This window comes from Cervus elaphus, chromosome 29 (genome assembly GCF_910594005.1).
Source record: "Cervus elaphus chromosome 29, mCerEla1.1, whole genome shotgun sequence".
Lineage (NCBI taxonomy): Eukaryota > Metazoa > Chordata > Mammalia > Artiodactyla > Cervidae > Cervus > Cervus elaphus.
The window spans coordinates 2,678,007-2,694,343 of record NC_057843.1 but is presented as its reverse complement, the minus strand read 5'-3'; the positions used below and the strand labels follow the sequence as shown (position 1 = coordinate 2,694,343).

Sequence of the window (16,337 nt, the reverse complement as noted above, 5' to 3'; positions counted from 1 at the left end):
ACAGACTGTGTTAAAACAATCTAACCTTTGAAGCAGCATTTGAGCTCTTTCCACAGATTTGTGTACCTTCAAAGGTCCTTGTTAATATTGCAGAAGTATTTAGAAATAGTTAACACGTTTACCTTAATGTCAAGTGTACCTTCCGTTAAGACAGTGGAAGCTAGCTAGAAATTCCAGATTCCTTTAACCATGCTATTTGTTGATCCAACCACCTCAAATATGTTTTTTTAATTTGCCTTGTGATCAGTAATACAGATTTCAACAGGATTGCTTATCAAAGGATAAATGAAAGGGTACCAAAAAAAATTCAGCTTATCATCCATCCCTCACACACACCTGCATGCACATCATCATCAGGCTTGTTATATCGGAGCCAAAACAGGGTTTGGGCACCAGTGCCAAGAAAATGGCAGTTACAATGTGAAGACTACAAGCTATGAGCAGGGCTTCCTGAGAACAGGCTTGTGAAGACACTTCCAGGCTCCACGCCCAGCAGCTGTATCCAAGGGCTGGTCACACATTTGGTGAGGGGCTGGCCTTCCAAGGACTGAGACTTGGTCATTCAAGAGTGAGCTCCTGCCAGCCTGACACCAAACCTCCCCTTCTTACCTTCTTCCTGCACTGGAGGCCTGGTCCTTCGAAATCTCACTCACCAGACATTTTCAGGTCCGTTCCAGCGGCTGCTGTGGCTCCCGGATGCCACCTGCCTTCCTGTTCATTTTCACCCAGTACCTGGGTTCTTTCATGAGTAAAAGCAGCTTCACCTTCACCCAATTTAACAAAACCATCACCCAACTCAGATTTAGCTAAGCTCACACCTGGAGCTTACAAACTGTCTTCCATACAACTTCTCAAGCACACGTGGAATGATCCAGCCAAGAAAAAGGGGAAGCGGTGAAACCTCACCCAAGACAGTGCTCTCATCTGTGTCCCCACGGATTCGCCCCGTGGCACCACAAGTCCTGTGTGTGCAGACAAGCCAACTGACATCCCAACCCGGCCAAGCCCCTGCCCTCGTCCCTCCAGCGCCGAGACCTACCTGGTGTCCTCACCACCCCCACGGGAAGCCTTGTCGGCCCGCTGTGCGTACACGCGCACACCTCACCCCGCCTCGTCGCGCACGCCCAGCATCCCCACCCCCAAGGCCGTGTCGTGCCCCTCCCCCCGGTTGGGGGAGCTCCGCCGGGCACTGGCCACAACAGCAGGAGGCTCCCCGGGGTCGACGGCCGCAGCAGCAGCTCACGGCAGGTACCAGCATCTGATGCCCGTGCCCAGCAGTCCCCAGGGCACAGCTACCGCTCAGTCGTCGCGTGAACAGCACGAGGGCAGCAAAACGAGGTGTCCCGGGCGCGTCAGGACCAGGCTCACGGCCCTGGACGCGTGGACACCGCTCCAAGTGTCTGTCTCCCCTCCCGCAGGCAGCTCTGTGTGCGAACCACCGCACTCTCAGCAACAGTCTGCAGGTTACTTACCGGTCTCCTTTGAGGAGCGTGGTCCCGGTACGCACACCCTGCAGTCACCCTGGGGTCTGCCGGGTCCCCGTGACTCCTGCTTGCCAAGGACAGCGCTGCCTCGCAGCCCGAGAGACGCAGGACACCCCGGGGGGTGCACGCTGGGTGCCCCAGCCACACGACACACACAGCGGCAGTGACCCCGGAGCACGGTGACCGAGGGAATCAAAGGCCAAACCACACGTTGTCGTATAGATTTTAATAGGTTTTCTGATTGACTCATCACAGTCACCATGTGTACTGTAATGATATGCAGCTCTACTACACTAGTATAAATAAAAACAGATAAATACAGCTCTAGGCAACATCGCAGATGAACAAACTAGGCATTCATGAGTCAGAACTGAACACAACTATTAAGGAGAAGAGATGCTGACACCCTGCCCATTCTCATCATACCTTCTCAGAAAGGGTACTCCAATGAGGCTCCGCCTGCACTCCGCTGGGCTGGGCACTTCCACCACATGGCCTCCAACGCCCCTCGCTGGGCGGACACGCAGACACACCCAACATACCAGAAGGAAAGCGGGATGGAGCGAGACAGCCACGCGCGCCCCCGCGTCTCAGCAGGACGGACACACAGGAGAGAATCTGCATCCGCCCGAGACGTCAGGGTGACGCGGGACCCAAAATCGGAAAGGAAACGAGGGAGATAAAGCAGACACCACGGAGCGGCCACGGAGCCCCCACGCTCGCTGGGCCTCGGGCAAACGCACGGAGCAGAGGCTGAGAGACCAGCTGACCGTGGCTCAGGCAGGGCTGTCTCCACACGCCGGGAAGCAAGTGTGCAGGCGGCCAGAAGGGGGAAGCAGGACAAAGCACTGACTGCAGGCAGAGCAAGACGCAGGTGTCATGGAATTCCTAACGTCTGCTCAGCTCCCAGTGGCCGTTCTAATATGGCTTCGAGATCTTACAAATCCTCAGCATCACAAAGATCTGTGATCTCCCAGACCTGACAGGTTTATTAAGAATCAAGAACTGAACAATCACTTCCAAAATGTAAAAACAGCTCATTGCAAGATGTGTTTCAGAAAAATGTCTGTCTCTAAAAATTCATTTTGCCTCCCAAGACGCATAATCCAGAATTTTCAGGCCAGTGCTTCAAGTGAACTGCCTTTGCTGATGTGAATTGAGACCATGATTAAGATAGGTATTTTCCAAAACCCCAAATTCCAAACACATCCAGTACGTTTTCAGCCCACTGTGCAAAAAAGTGCAGCGTGGATTCAAAATGTCACTGAACACCTGGACATGACCTCCACAAAGATTCACAAGTTCTGTTCAGATCAACATTTTAACTGCTACCTCTGCCATTCTACTGTTTTCTTTTTTTTTTTTAAGGTTAACACTATTTAACTTTTAATCTGCGAAACAATACATAGTTTTTCAGCTTCCAGTTAATGAGTCAAAATGGACAAGCTGGAAACAACCCAGAGGATGGCAGTGAGAGATGAGAAAAGGTTTCCGTACACGTGTGATCACAAAGAAACAACCACACCACATCTTAGACCCTCGTTCCCACTGTAAACTTTGTTCATATTTCCATATTTCTAAGTCTGAATTAGTCTATAAAAATCACATTAAAAAGGTAAAAGTATTTAAGTGTGATATTAACTGATCTGTATTTTATAAATTTTAATCCATAAAAATATAAATAAGAATGGTAAATTTTTAAGAAAGAAATATACATTTAGTGCAAGTTATGAATTACATTTTTTCTTCAGTGTCAGCAGTAAAATACCTTAAGGAAAGGGGAAAAAAAAACCAGACTGATCTAATTTCAAGAAAAAGAAAATTCCAGTGTTTAAACATGCAACTCATAGCAGGTGCAGCTCGACACAACACTTCCTTCTTGTCACTATCAAAGCAGCATCATTTCCTTACGCTCAATAGTACTTGTGTTATAGGAGATTTAGAAACAGAAAAATCTGCGTAAGACCAGTTCACATTATCCATCAAGTCAGAGAGGGTGAGAAAAGCAAGAAGAAAACTGTCCATCCTTCCCAGTCAAGTCCCCTGTGGTTGATGCTGAACCCCTGCACCCCGCGAGCACGCCCTACCCCCCGCAGAGCTTCCGGCGCCTCGCCCCGTTTGTGGTACACAGGCTTGCCCCAAGCCCCTCGTGTGGGGACACAGCACCCACTCCCTCCCTGTGACAAGACCCCGATAAGACCACGCACATCTCAATATGAGAAAGGACTGCTCCCCACGTGCACACCACTCAGAGGCTTGGTGACAGCTCGCGGGGGAGGGGAGAGGAAGAAGCTCGTCCGGAATGTAGAAAGGTAATGCTTTACCTGCACGGTTCAGGAGTTAAACACAACAGTTTTGATTAAAAAAAAAAAAAAGGGCAAGACCTTGCAGTCTTAGAGATGGCTCAATTCAGAGGGATCCCTTCTGACACGGGGCCTGCCGGCCTCTCTGCAGTGCCAGAGAGGGCGGGGTCGGGTCAGGGCCGCCTCCACGGCTGAGCACACTGGCTGGGATGGGAGGCACGCACTGCTCGCCTCTGCCTCCCCGCCCCGCACCACAGCCGCGTCTGCAAACCCCGCACAGGAGCCCGCCGCCGCCAGTCCTGCTTCCCGGTCAGAGTGAGCTGCTGCTGAGCAGGCAGGCCTCCTCCCCGGCGTCCTCCCCCTCCTCCGCCGCGGGGCTCAGTTGAACATGATGGAGGCGGGGTCTTGGTTTGCCGTCTGGGCCATATGACGGAGGATGTCTTTTTTTGTGATGATACCAAGGAGGCGTCTGAAAAGGACAAGCAGAAGGTTGCCGTTAAAAGAAAGGGAAAGGAGAAGCTAAACCCACAGCTAAATCCTTTCTGCTGACAGAAGGAGAGCAAAGCAATCAGCCCGAGTCTGTATTTTCAAAAAGCATCTTGGTCAAGTAACTCAACACCCAGCACCCATGCTCGGAGGTATCGAGCATGACGCCCCTAACCACTCAGTGTCCCTGCCCTGAGACTGAAGGCCAGACCTCGGAGGCAGAGCCTCTGAGTCACGTGAGCCAGCGAGAGAGAGCAGAATGCAGAACAAGAAGGGGTGCTGAGCCCAGCTGAGGAGGACAGCTCCTTCCACCAGGCCGAGACAGAAGAAAACATGATGGCCAAGTCCCCTTTAGAGTGCACTTTTCTTTAAAGCCAAAATTAACTGTCTTTAAAAAACTGATTTAAAGAGTGCCCTGCTGTATGTCGAATCTTCACGAAAGCACATACAATTCAGGTAAAATGCACTTAAAATGGTCAACACAGAATTTCAGTCACAAACTTCAGAACCCAAGAATAAGTCTCTAGGATGACCCAAGTTTCTACTACAGTCATCAATGTCTTCCTTTTCTGATTTTAGTCAAAAAAGGCACAGTGCTTTTATGAAAGTCTGAGTTGTTAACGCTTACATTAAAAGGTAGGTGAAAAAAAAATCAGGAAGCAGTCCTAGAAGATTATTACAGATGAAGCAGAAAGCAGAAGGGATGAGTAGCTACTTATTTTTCTGGCCAGTGGTTTCTTCAAAAAGGATGCATGGAGGTCAGTGCTGGACTGAAGTCTATGGGGACAGGCCTCACGGAGGGGTGACAACCACAGGCAAAGGGGCCCAGCGTGAGACTGCCAGCGCCAGACAACTTATCCGAGCACGCGAGATCCTCTTTAGTCACGACTCCACTGGGACCCACGGCCAGGTACAGTCACCACACGTGACCCTCAGCCGCAGCCCGCGCTCTAGAAACAGCCTCCAGAGGGTGCTGGAGCCCAGGCCCCGGGACCAAGGGTGTGTGGGGCGGGCGGGCCGCTGAGCTGGGTAACTCCCCACGACACAGCCAAGACCAGGGAAGAGAGACAGGACGGGGCTGGGGGCTCTCTGGAAGCGGAGCAGGCGTCCGGGCTGGAGTGGGGTATCTGCCGTTAGGACTGTGCACACACACTGCCTACAGTCCTAAAGCCAAGGAGAGGCTGTGGTGGCCAGGAGGCGGGCCTGCTGCTTCCCAGGGCAGGGTGTGCACACCCCGCCGTGTGGGGAGGAGGAGGGTCTAACAAGCCCGGTGGGGGAGGCGAGGGCACGGAGCCGCCCCCCGCCCAGTCTGGGGAGCAGCCGCGTGATCACCAGGGGCTCGGCGCGCCGCGTCAGCTCCTCCAGGTGTGCTACCATGTTCTTCTTGGTGATGATCCCCAAGAGGCTCCTGCAACAGACCACGTGATGCTAATGACTGCGGGGGACTCGGGGAGGGGTCCTACCATCCTGATACAGAGGGCCAGAAAGAGCTAAAACATGATGGGCTTCAGAAAAATTCACACACAAGTGCTCTGAAACCCCAGGTACCACTGCATTAATTCTACTGGCTTTTGCAAGTTATGTGATCCTACTTCAAATACTGGTAGGTAGTTGTCCTTAAATTAAAAATCAAGATTATAAAAGCTCAAAATGAAGATGACTCCAAAAAAAAGTACAAAGAAACACCATCAGTACACAGCTGCTCAACTCTGAACGGTAGCTTCATGTTCTTGCCACAGAGGAAAGTGCTTCTCATTCCTGAAGGGCCAGCCCCCAGCCCTCCTCACTGTATTCACCTTTACAATGGAAGTGAATGAAGTCAACTCCAGTCTACGAAAGTATACACAATGGACGCTGAGAACCTTAAAAGCTTTCCTCTTTCAATTCTGGAAGCCCCTTCAGCACACCCTGCAGGGTGACCGCACACCCTGCTGTCTGGCTAGGCCGGTTCTCTGTCGCACTGCCTCGGACCACCCCGGCTTCCTGAAGAACGAACGTCAGCAGGGGACCTGCTCAGTCAAGGGCTCTGGGCCCCTGGGACGCTGCTTTTTCAGCGGTCAGTCACGGGGCAGGGAAGGCGCCTGGGGATGGATGGGCAGGAAGCGGGCAGGGAAGGGACTGGGAGAGGCAAAAACCGCTTCTTTGCTAATGTCTTCTTATCTTTTACAATGACGCACTTATCCTTAAGAACAAAGACAAGCTGAACAGTTCTCAGAACGTGGGAGCACGTCTCCCTCCAATAGCTCAGAACATGCCCCACATAAAATAAGCACCCACTCAGCAGGTGTTTAAAGAGAAACAATCACCAATTCACCTGCATATATAGTTGGAATCAAGAAAAGTGAGCATCTTGACATTAAGTAAAAGAACCCCAGTTTAAATTCTTACTCTTCTCTACCTGATTACATACAATGATTAATTTCAGTTACTAAGTTAGTAAGCTCTGCCAAACCTTGAGGTATGCAATGAGGTCAGTCATGAATTTATTAAGGACAAAATAGCAAACTTATACATTATAAAGTAATCTTTGTATTTACAAAGTAACAGCCATAAAAGGAGGAAATACATATGTTTCCTCTCTTTAGTTACTAGAGAAAAGAGATTTCAGAGTAATAAGGACAAACTCAGTCAGGCTTTATTAATTTCAGAAGTATGGGGAAAATCAATGCAAAATCTGACTCCTGTAAAAGATGACTGTTTCCTTGGGGGTGCACAATGCTGAAAGAGCAATAAGGCTCAACCCAGCACGCTGCCCCAGAGTATCTGTGTCCAGAAACACCAGGCCCAGGAGCCCCTCTGCCCGCCGGCTTCCTTGCCCAAAAGGTGCACGTTTGGAAAACCATGTTTACTGTCCACCCCGTGTGCAAAGCTCCACAGTAAAGAAACCTCTACAGCATTTGATCCAACCCTTTCCTGACCCACACGGCCACAGAACTCATTCTGAGCAATTCCTGTGAACATCCTGCTGGTTCCACCAAAGCTGAAGGATTCTGAGATATTCTGCTTATCAGAACACAAAACATGGGCAAGACCTCCCCCCAACCTCGTTTTCTCCTTTCATATGCAGATCTCCCCCCAACCTCGTTTTCTCCTTTCATATGCAGATCTGGATTCCTCAAGTCTTCTTCCCCCAAACACACAGCTGTTTTCCACCTCTAAGGACTCAGTATGAAACCCTAACATGCTGACCATTAGACTCTCCACTAAAATGCAGAAGACATGTGCTCTCTTCTTATAGCAACCTATTTTCCTTGAAGGACAAAAATAAGGAAAATGTAACCACAGCACCTCCCACCCCAAGCTCTCTCATGAACAGGCAGGCTCAGGAGAGAACCTGAGCTGTCCGCCCTTACCAGCGCCCGCTCCGTCCACTCCTCTCGAGCGCCTGTGCTGGCACTGTCAGCCGAGTGCACGGCGGCAGCGATCGCCACGGCCCGGGACGTGCCTCACCAGGACTGCGCAAGGACATGCCCACTGGTGACGACTGAGGAGGCCCAGCCACGTGAGGCACGCAGAGCAACACCGCGCAGGTCAGCGTTGAGGACGACCCAGCATGGCTTCCGACTGAGCCATTTATTGCCAAAGGGACCCCCACCCGGAAAGCTTTACGAAAAGGTACTCCCTTTAGCGTGTACCTATTAAGCTTTTAAACAATGAAGTTTGGTACCATTATTCTTTAAACAACCCTAAACAAAGGAAAACAGCTATTCTGCTGACACACATCTCTTCTCCTATCATCCAACACTCTGCCCACCACTGAAGAACCGGCCTGAGCGTAAAACCGCCTTGCACACCAGCTACAAACCTGGAGGCGCCACACCACATGACTTGTTTGGTCGATGGCCACTCATCTTTCATTAGTTATAAAATAACGTAACATAAAATCCAGATTTCTGACGACACATCAGTAACTACGAGGCACATCCTACGTAAACAGACCCAGGCTCACACTGTCGCACAACAGCTGACGTGCAGTTCACCCCGGTCCCCAACCTTCCTGTCCCAGCCTTTCTGGAACCACTGCTGCTCTCAACCCCAGTCCAGCTGATGCCTGTTAACTGGAGGAAACCACCAAGTGGGAGGATTTCCCCTACTTTCTCATTTCCCTATGGTTACACTAAAATAAATGGAACAAAAATAATCCTTAGAAAACCTCAAAAAGTCTCATTTTAGGGAAGGGATGTAAGAGAAAAGCTGTGAGAATCTGCTTTTCTCCCCCACAGTGAGTTGGGAGAGGAGAAAAACCTTAATTTGAAGCAACTAATCATGAACATGAAAAATACACAAATCAACTAATATTTGCAGAAAACCAACCATGTGCAAAAATTTAGTGCCAAATACCCTAGGAGGCCAAACCACATGCCTGTAGCTACATAAGCTCATGGTCTGGTGCCATGACTCCCCAGGTATGAAGCACATAAACCAAACTTAGCAGTCCACTCAGTCATATTTGACAACTAGTTACTAAGTCAAAATGAGCTAACTAAGTCATCTTATATACACATGCACAAACATGGGTTTTCAAATATGGGATGCTGTTTTAAAAACTAAAATTCAAACATTTCAAATGCAGTGATATCACTATGCAATAGACAACAAAAACTGTAACTATAATCATGTCACATATGGGACCATGGAATTCTTTATACTAAAAAGAGATACTTCAAAACATGAGCTAACATTGAATGTAAATTATTTTATATGATTATGTGAAAATATCTATTAAATTTTCAATGCATTAACTTTCAAATTTTTCACTTTTAGGACTTTATTCTTCAGATCAATTTTGTTCAGTCACTCAGTCGTGTTGACTCTTTGTGACCCCATGGACTTCAGCATGCCAGGCTTCCCTGTCCATCACCAACTCCCAGAGCTTGCTCATGCCCATCAAGTTGGTGATGCCATCCAACCATCTCATCCTTTGTCATCCCCTTCTCCTCCTTCCCTCAATCTTTCCCAGCATCAGGGTCTTTTCCAATGAGTCAGCTCTTCGCATCAGGTGGCCAAAGTATTTGAGCTTCAGCTTCAGCATCAGTCCTTCCAATGAATATTCAGGACTGATTTCCTTTAGGATGGACTAGTTGGATCTCCTTGCAGTCCAAGGGATTCTCAAGAGTCTTCTTCAACACCACAAGCATCAATTCTTCAGTGCTCAGCTTTCTTTATAGTCCAACTCTCACATCCATACATGATCACTGGAAAAACCATAGCTTTGACTAGACGGACCTTTGTCGGCAAAGTAATGTCTCTGCTTTTTAATACGCTGTCTAGGTTGGTCATAGCTTTTCTTCCAAGGAGCAAGCTTCTTTCAGTTTCATGGCTGCAGTCACCATCTGCAGTGATTTTGGAGTCCAAGAAGATAAAGTCTGTCACTGCTCCCACTGTTTCCCCATCTATTTGCCCTGAAGTGATGGGACCAGATGCCCTGATCTTAGTTTTCTGAATGCTCGGTTTTAGGCCAGCTTTTTCACTCTCCTCTTTCACTTCCATCAAGAGGCTCTTTAGTTCTTCACCATAATGGTGGTGTCATCTGCATATCTGAGGTTATTGATATGTCTCTCAGCTATTTCTCCCTGCATATTCTTCAGATATGCATATGTAAATTAGTGCATATGAATGTTCACTGAATATTCTTTGTAACACTATAATTCAAGAAAATGGTTACAATCAATAGGGGGCAGGATAATGGACTGACTGTAACCCCTGGCAAGCCTGTAAGGCCTTGGTATCCTGCCCACCATCCTTTGCTCACTGTTACCAGCACCGACTGTTCTCCCCTGTGAGCAGTATTCTTGTGGTTGTTTTGTTATTTCTCATCAACGCAGTCTGAGGGCATTTGAACCAGACAACTTGCCCTCTGGTTTCCAGAACGGTGAACATTCCTTCAAGGTTAGAGACACTTTGGACTGCGAACATCCAGCCAGGTGCATTGGCTGAGGAAGACCATGGAGCTGTCTTTCATAAGAAGGATAAGGGTTACAGTGTGGCAGCAAGAGTGTGCAGAGATGAGTATTTAAGTCACCCAAGGAATCTAGAGTGCCTGATGTCAATTCTCAACCTTTCCATTATTAGCACACTTCGAGTTTTAAATGTTAAATTATGCAACAACACGTGCATCCAGAGACCACGCGGCAGCATTCTGGGGGACGACAGGTGAGCGGAAGTCGCAGGGTATACGTCTCTGTGGGGAATCCTCAGAGGAAGAGCCGAGAGGGACAGTGCGGTGAGCCTGCAACGCCCTGAGCCGACCAGACGTCCTGCAGTCTCAGAGCAGCCACAGAGAGCCAAGGAAGCCCCAGGAACTGTGTTCTGGACACCCTGAACCCACCACCACTCCCAACAACTACCTGTACCTGGACTCTGTCATAGAATAAAAAGAAAACCCTTATCTTGAGAAAAAAAAAACAAAAATAGAACTCCCTGCCCTTGGTCAAGACCTCATCCCTCCATCGATTCCTCCCTGCTTCCTGGAGTTACCTTGAGTGGCTAGCACAGTGCAAACACGAGCCACGAGGCACGCTCTCTAGCTTCTATCTGTATTCCAGACCCTTACAGCTAATACAGTGTCCAAGAAATCACGGCACTTTCCTGTGGTCCAGTGCTGAAGACTCTGTACGGCCGATGCAGAGGACATGGGTCCCATCCCTGGTTGGGGAACTGAGATCTCACATACCGCATGGTATGGCCAAAAAAAAAAAAAGAAATCACAAAGAAAGAGATGGATTCTACTGGTCAACAGCAAGAGGCAGGACTTCTGAGCTGGGAGGCTACTGCTCCCTGGACTACCTGTGCTGACCACGGGCCTGGGCACAGCTTCCCACATGGATGACCATCTCCATGCAGAGGGACCGCAGAGGGGCTGCAGCCGGAGGCGCCCACCTCGTGCCGTCCCCAGGAGAGGGTGTGTTCTATCTGCACAGGATGGCTGTGGGACCGCTGGGCCCTCCCGCAGTCTCACACAGTGCGGGGCAGCCGCCCCGCCTACTCCACCAGCCTCGCTGTCCTCAGCCTTCAGGCGCAGCACAGTCCTGAGGGCTCCGAGCAGGAAGGGCAGCGTGGTGGCAACCAGGGGCCCGGAGAGAAGGGCAGCAGGGAGGCACACCCCAGGCCCGGGAGCGGGGAGCAGCGCCAGGCAGCAGGCGGGCGCCAGGGGCAGAGGCGCAGGGTCTCCCCGCTCCCCGACTCCCACCAGACCATACTTCCCCAAACTCCCACATGGAGAAACATGGCCAGGTTATGTGCGAAGGGCAGAAAAACCAATGTGTGCATTTTAAATACATAAGTGTTTATCTGCCAGCACTGTATTCACAGGATTTGCAGATGGAGACTGTAGAAAAGCGGAAACAGAGCATTTACAAAAGGTTTTCAGCTAATCCATCAACTTTGACTAATTATACACAATTTCCCTCACCACACAATAAATCAAATAGTAAACAGCCAGAAAGTTATTACTGTCCTAGAGACGAAGACTCTGACCATGAAATATTTACAAGAACAGGCCGCTGCAGAGCTCCATGCAGTGGAGTCCACTGCTGTCCGAAAAGGGACCCCTCAGCTTGGAGGCCCCCCAGCCCCTCCCCGACCCCCTAGGACATCGCCTCCCTGCAGCCCTGAAGCGCTCCTGGTTCAGCAGAGACCTGGCAGTCAACACTTCGCCCACCCTTGCTAAGTGGGACTCTGAGGGGCTAATCCTGAATGGCAGACCTCTCCCAGGGGCCTGACGGGGCTCCCCCTACCCCGACCCCGAGGGCCCCGCACGCGAGGGGGACACACCCACCCGTTGTGCGTGACGAGGCACTGCCGCAGGCCCAGCTTCCGGAAGATGTCCACCACGATCTCCATGGGCGTGTGGTCCGTCACCGTGAACGGGCTCATGTCCAGGATGCTGCGGAGCTTCAGCGGCCGGGGGCTCTCGGCCGGCAGGGACGGGGTGTGCTGCGCGAAGCAGACGCGCGAGCTGCCCACGATCCCCTCCTGCTTCTTCCGGGCGCTTTCTGCAGAGACAGAGAAGACCGCCCGTGACACTCTGACAGGGCTCCTTCTGCTTTCACGGCAACCTGCTTGTCACAGGTTTAAAACGGTGAACAAACATATCCTTTTGACCTCTTCATTTTTTCCTCTCTTACTAACCAAGAAAAAAACCCACTGAAAAGCTATTTCGCGATCTCCTGTACTCGACAGAATCAGAATCTACTAATAACAAATCATCTTTGTGCAAGTAAAATATTTTTGGTGTAATCATTAGCACGGCATGATTTTCGTCGCTGCTGTCTAACTCTGACGTGGACCAGGAAACGTGCTGGGACCACAGGACTTTATGCCTGCACAAGCAATGAGACAGCCCTCATGAAGGGAGCCTCCCCTCCAGGGCCCACCGCGCCAGGCGCCCCTCCTCCTGCCTCGCAGCCGGATCCACAGAGAACTCCACGCCCCTGCCAGGACCGACTGTCTGTCCCCTGCCGTGAACCGGCTAGTTCGCGCTCTTTTCTGGCATTCAAGCTTAACTTTGCAGGTGAGCCGTGAGGCGGGGTGGATGGACGCTGGCCAACCTTCAGGGCTTATCTGTGAAGGTCATGAGTTCCTGCTCTTGGGGCCCTGCCGGCGCTCCTGCCTTGTGTCTGCGTCCGCTGCCTCCTCTCAACGTGGAGACAGGACGTGGCCAAGAGGCAGAACACTGCAGAGGAAGAGTGCAGACCGCGGGGGAGGGAGGAGGAGACCCAGAAAAGGGAGAGCACGCCCGAGGAAAATAAAAATGCTCACGTTCCTACTGCCGAGTCAGTGTGAATTCAAAACTGCGTACACATATGGTATTTGTCACACTGAACATTATTTTGAACAGAAATTCAGCTACAAAAACATTTAAACAAACATACTAAGCCTCAGTCCTGCATGGAACAGTAAGCACAGCTCGCAAACACAAGCTGCAACCCTTTCCACTCCTTCCGATCACTAAGGCCCGGCTTCACCGTGCGTAACGTCCAACGGGGTTCTAACACTGGGACTCCCTAACACCTTGAAAGCATGAGGAAGACACTGGGGAGAAGAAAGCCCCTCAGTAACTGACTTCTGAAAAATGCTTGTTGAGCTGTTGTCAGCCCAAAGAAGCATCAGGTTACTGGCCCATCATGAATGACAGTCATTCCGAGTGCTTTATAAAGCTGAGCCCAGTGTTCAGCCTGAAACCTTAACTGACCACATATTATACCATCAGTCCAAACAAGCAGAAAGACTGCTTAAATATACATCTAATGATAAAACAATTCCAGAAGAGTTTAGAAAAATGCCATTGATTACTGTGATTCATTTACTTATTTCCTGGAACTAAGGGCCTTTACACCTGCACAAGCAATGAGACAGCCCTCACTACGGGATACAGAGGCCCGCGCCTAGGCAGTCCATCTGGGATCCAATATGATGTCTGAAGAACACCACTTTTATATGAAGGCCGGCATTACTGACACAAGCACACTCACTGAACACGTACTAAGCGCCAGGACATCTCCTACATTTGGTTTTTGAATGTCATTCAAGGGCCTTTGAAACAGAAATCACCATCCGAATTTTGACATGATTCACCTTTTTTTAAGGAGTGCAGGCAGATGTAGAGTTCACTTCCAGAAGAAGGGCTTACTTGTGTTAATTTAGACAGCAAACAGGTCACCATATTCATAGCATGGTGTTTCCACTACCTGAGCAGGTACAAGGCTCATTTTAACTCCTACAAAGAGATACACAGAGACTGGTCCAGGGACTAGCGTTCGGATTCCCGAGTAAGCACCACTCCCCAGTCTGGGGTTGGTAACCCTGCTGTGGGGAGAGCCCGAGCAGGGTCTCCCCCAGGTGTGCTAAAGCTCTGCTCCGCACAGAAGCTCCCGAGGGGGCAGCCTGTCCCTACGCACGCACCTCTCTGACCCCAGTCACTGGGTCCACAGGTTCCAAGTTCTCACACATGAACAATCTCCCTGTAAGACCCACCGTTCCTAGTACACACATGGAAAGGAACAGGTACACTTTTACACCCTAAGGTGGGAAACAGAAAAGACTATTCCATTCACACTGTAAGCACTGTTAAATATATGCTTCATTTTGCTTTTTATTTACTTCTTTAGTAATCTTTTGGTCACGCCACAGGGTATGTGGGATCTAGTTCCCTGACCAGGGATCGAACCTGGGCCCCCTGAATGGGCAGCATGGAGTCTTTTAACCACTGGGCCACCAGGGAAATCCTGTGCTTCATTTTAAAGAAGCCCACATAACATTCAGCCTCAGTAATACATCTGGACACAAAAAGGCAAGAGGCATGTCTCTCCATTTGGACTAAACCTGAACACAGTAAACTGCTGTTCACGCCTGGTGAGGGCACGTGGCAGAACCACAACTTAATACCGTCTGAAAATATCTTACAAAATCACACATGTGTTGCTCTCTGACTCAACAACTCCGTTTCCAGGATTTGCCTACTTCTGTGCCCAGAGAAAACATCAACCGAGTGAGGTCATCAGCTGTGTGAGGAAGCAGTGTTCATCAGAGCAGAATGGAAGCCTCTCACACGTCCCTCAGTGGGAAGCTGACATAATCACGAGGAGTTCCACAGCACCTCCACTCTGGCGCTGAAGCTGCTAAAGATAACATGATCTGGAAAGAGGCCCAAGAACACACCGTGCAGTGGAGAAGATGAGACACAGGACCGCACACGATACAATCTGCTGCTGAAGAAGAAAAAGGGAAAAACACACACACTGATGTACGGGCGCACTGAATACCATCCACAGAAACGGTGGAAGCCGCGGAGTGCCTGCCTGCAGAGCTAACCGGCCACTACAACGTCATGGGCGAGAGGTTTTCACTCTGTATGTTTAACCTTCTTGAGTTTCAACTATGTGTATGTACTGTCTACACATAAAGTAAAAAAAAAAAAAAGTTTTAATAAAAATGGAGAATTTATAAATAAATCTGGGGAAAAGTGGTCTTTTAAATCTTGAGTTTTCCTATCCCCAGACACAAGACAGCTCATGACTTACTCCAGCATTCTTTCTTGCTAAAGTATTTTTATAAGTATCGTATATAAATATATATAAACAATATATCTTCTATAAATATATTAAACTACATACTATATCTTACATAAATAAACTACATACTATAGTTTATATAAATATACATAAACTACATATTATATCATATATAATATGTTGATTATAACATAAAAAACCTGGCATACAGGTCTATTTTTCCCATTGAAAAATTAAAACTTTAGCAAATATATGTGTGTGAACATTTAAGGTATGGTACAATAGACCACAATGTAACCAAGCTTTCTGACAGCAGGGTTTGAGAACTCACAGACCTAAGGCACCCCAAGTCCCTGAAACCTCTCATGCCAATATTCTATTTCCCAAGACAGTAATAAAAAATATGTAAAAATATATCCACAGAATCAATGGGAGTACAAATAATTTTTAACTTTACCATCGTCTTATCTTTTAAAAACCAGGGCTTTTTCCTTTAAATTTCTATATAAATGCCAAAATTCCCACCCTTTTCTTCTTTGTTTACTCTTACATGTTACAGTATAAAAAATAAACAAGGAAAGGCTCCTCTGACGTTGCCATGGTGACGGCTTGGAGGCGGACACGCCTAGATGCAGCCCTATCTGCCATACACGCTGGAACCCTTACTCCGTGACCTCCAGCAGGACTCACAGTGCCAGGACCGCTGGGCTACAGAAGGCCTCCACGCCGTATCTCCTCGGCTGAACTGGCTGTTCTGCAGACTTTTTCTCTTGTCTGTGCGTGAATAGCTTTTGTAGCTGACAGCTTCCAGTCTGATGTGAGAAATACTGCTCATCACACCATCTAGCCTTCCCTCTTAAACGGTGCAAGAACTCAAACACTTTACAACCCTTCTGCAGCAGCCAGAGAGGTCAGCTGGAGGGAGGCACCAGGTTCACAGGAGTGACCCTTGGGGATGGGCTGAATGCTCTGCATTTCAGCTCCAAGCCCTCTACTCAACACTGGGAGTGATTACCAAAGCAATGGCTGGACGAAAATACCCTCTGTCACCT

General features: G+C 49.1%; 1 protein-coding gene across 6 annotated transcripts in view; it reads right to left on the bottom strand.

Annotated features, from left to right (window-relative positions):
- Window positions 1-1,695: 1,695 nt before the first annotated feature.
- Window positions 1,696-16,337, bottom strand: part of CLCN3 (chloride voltage-gated channel 3) — a 92,251-nt gene continuing 77,609 nt past the window's right edge. For 4 of the 6 annotated variants that reach the window (XM_043890896.1, XM_043890897.1, XM_043890898.1 and 1 more), the window contains 3 exons: window positions 12,051-12,267; window positions 5,606-5,681; window positions 1,696-4,256 (listed from right to left, as the gene is read on the bottom strand). In XM_043890896.1, the coding sequence (XP_043746831.1) occupies window positions 4,098-4,256; window positions 5,606-5,681; window positions 12,051-12,267 (452 nt within the window). In that variant the 3' untranslated portion in view covers window positions 1,696-4,097. The remainder of the gene's footprint in view (window positions 4,257-5,605; window positions 5,682-12,050; window positions 12,268-16,337) is intronic. The other 2 variants (XM_043890900.1, XM_043890901.1) reach the window with 1 other exon arrangement.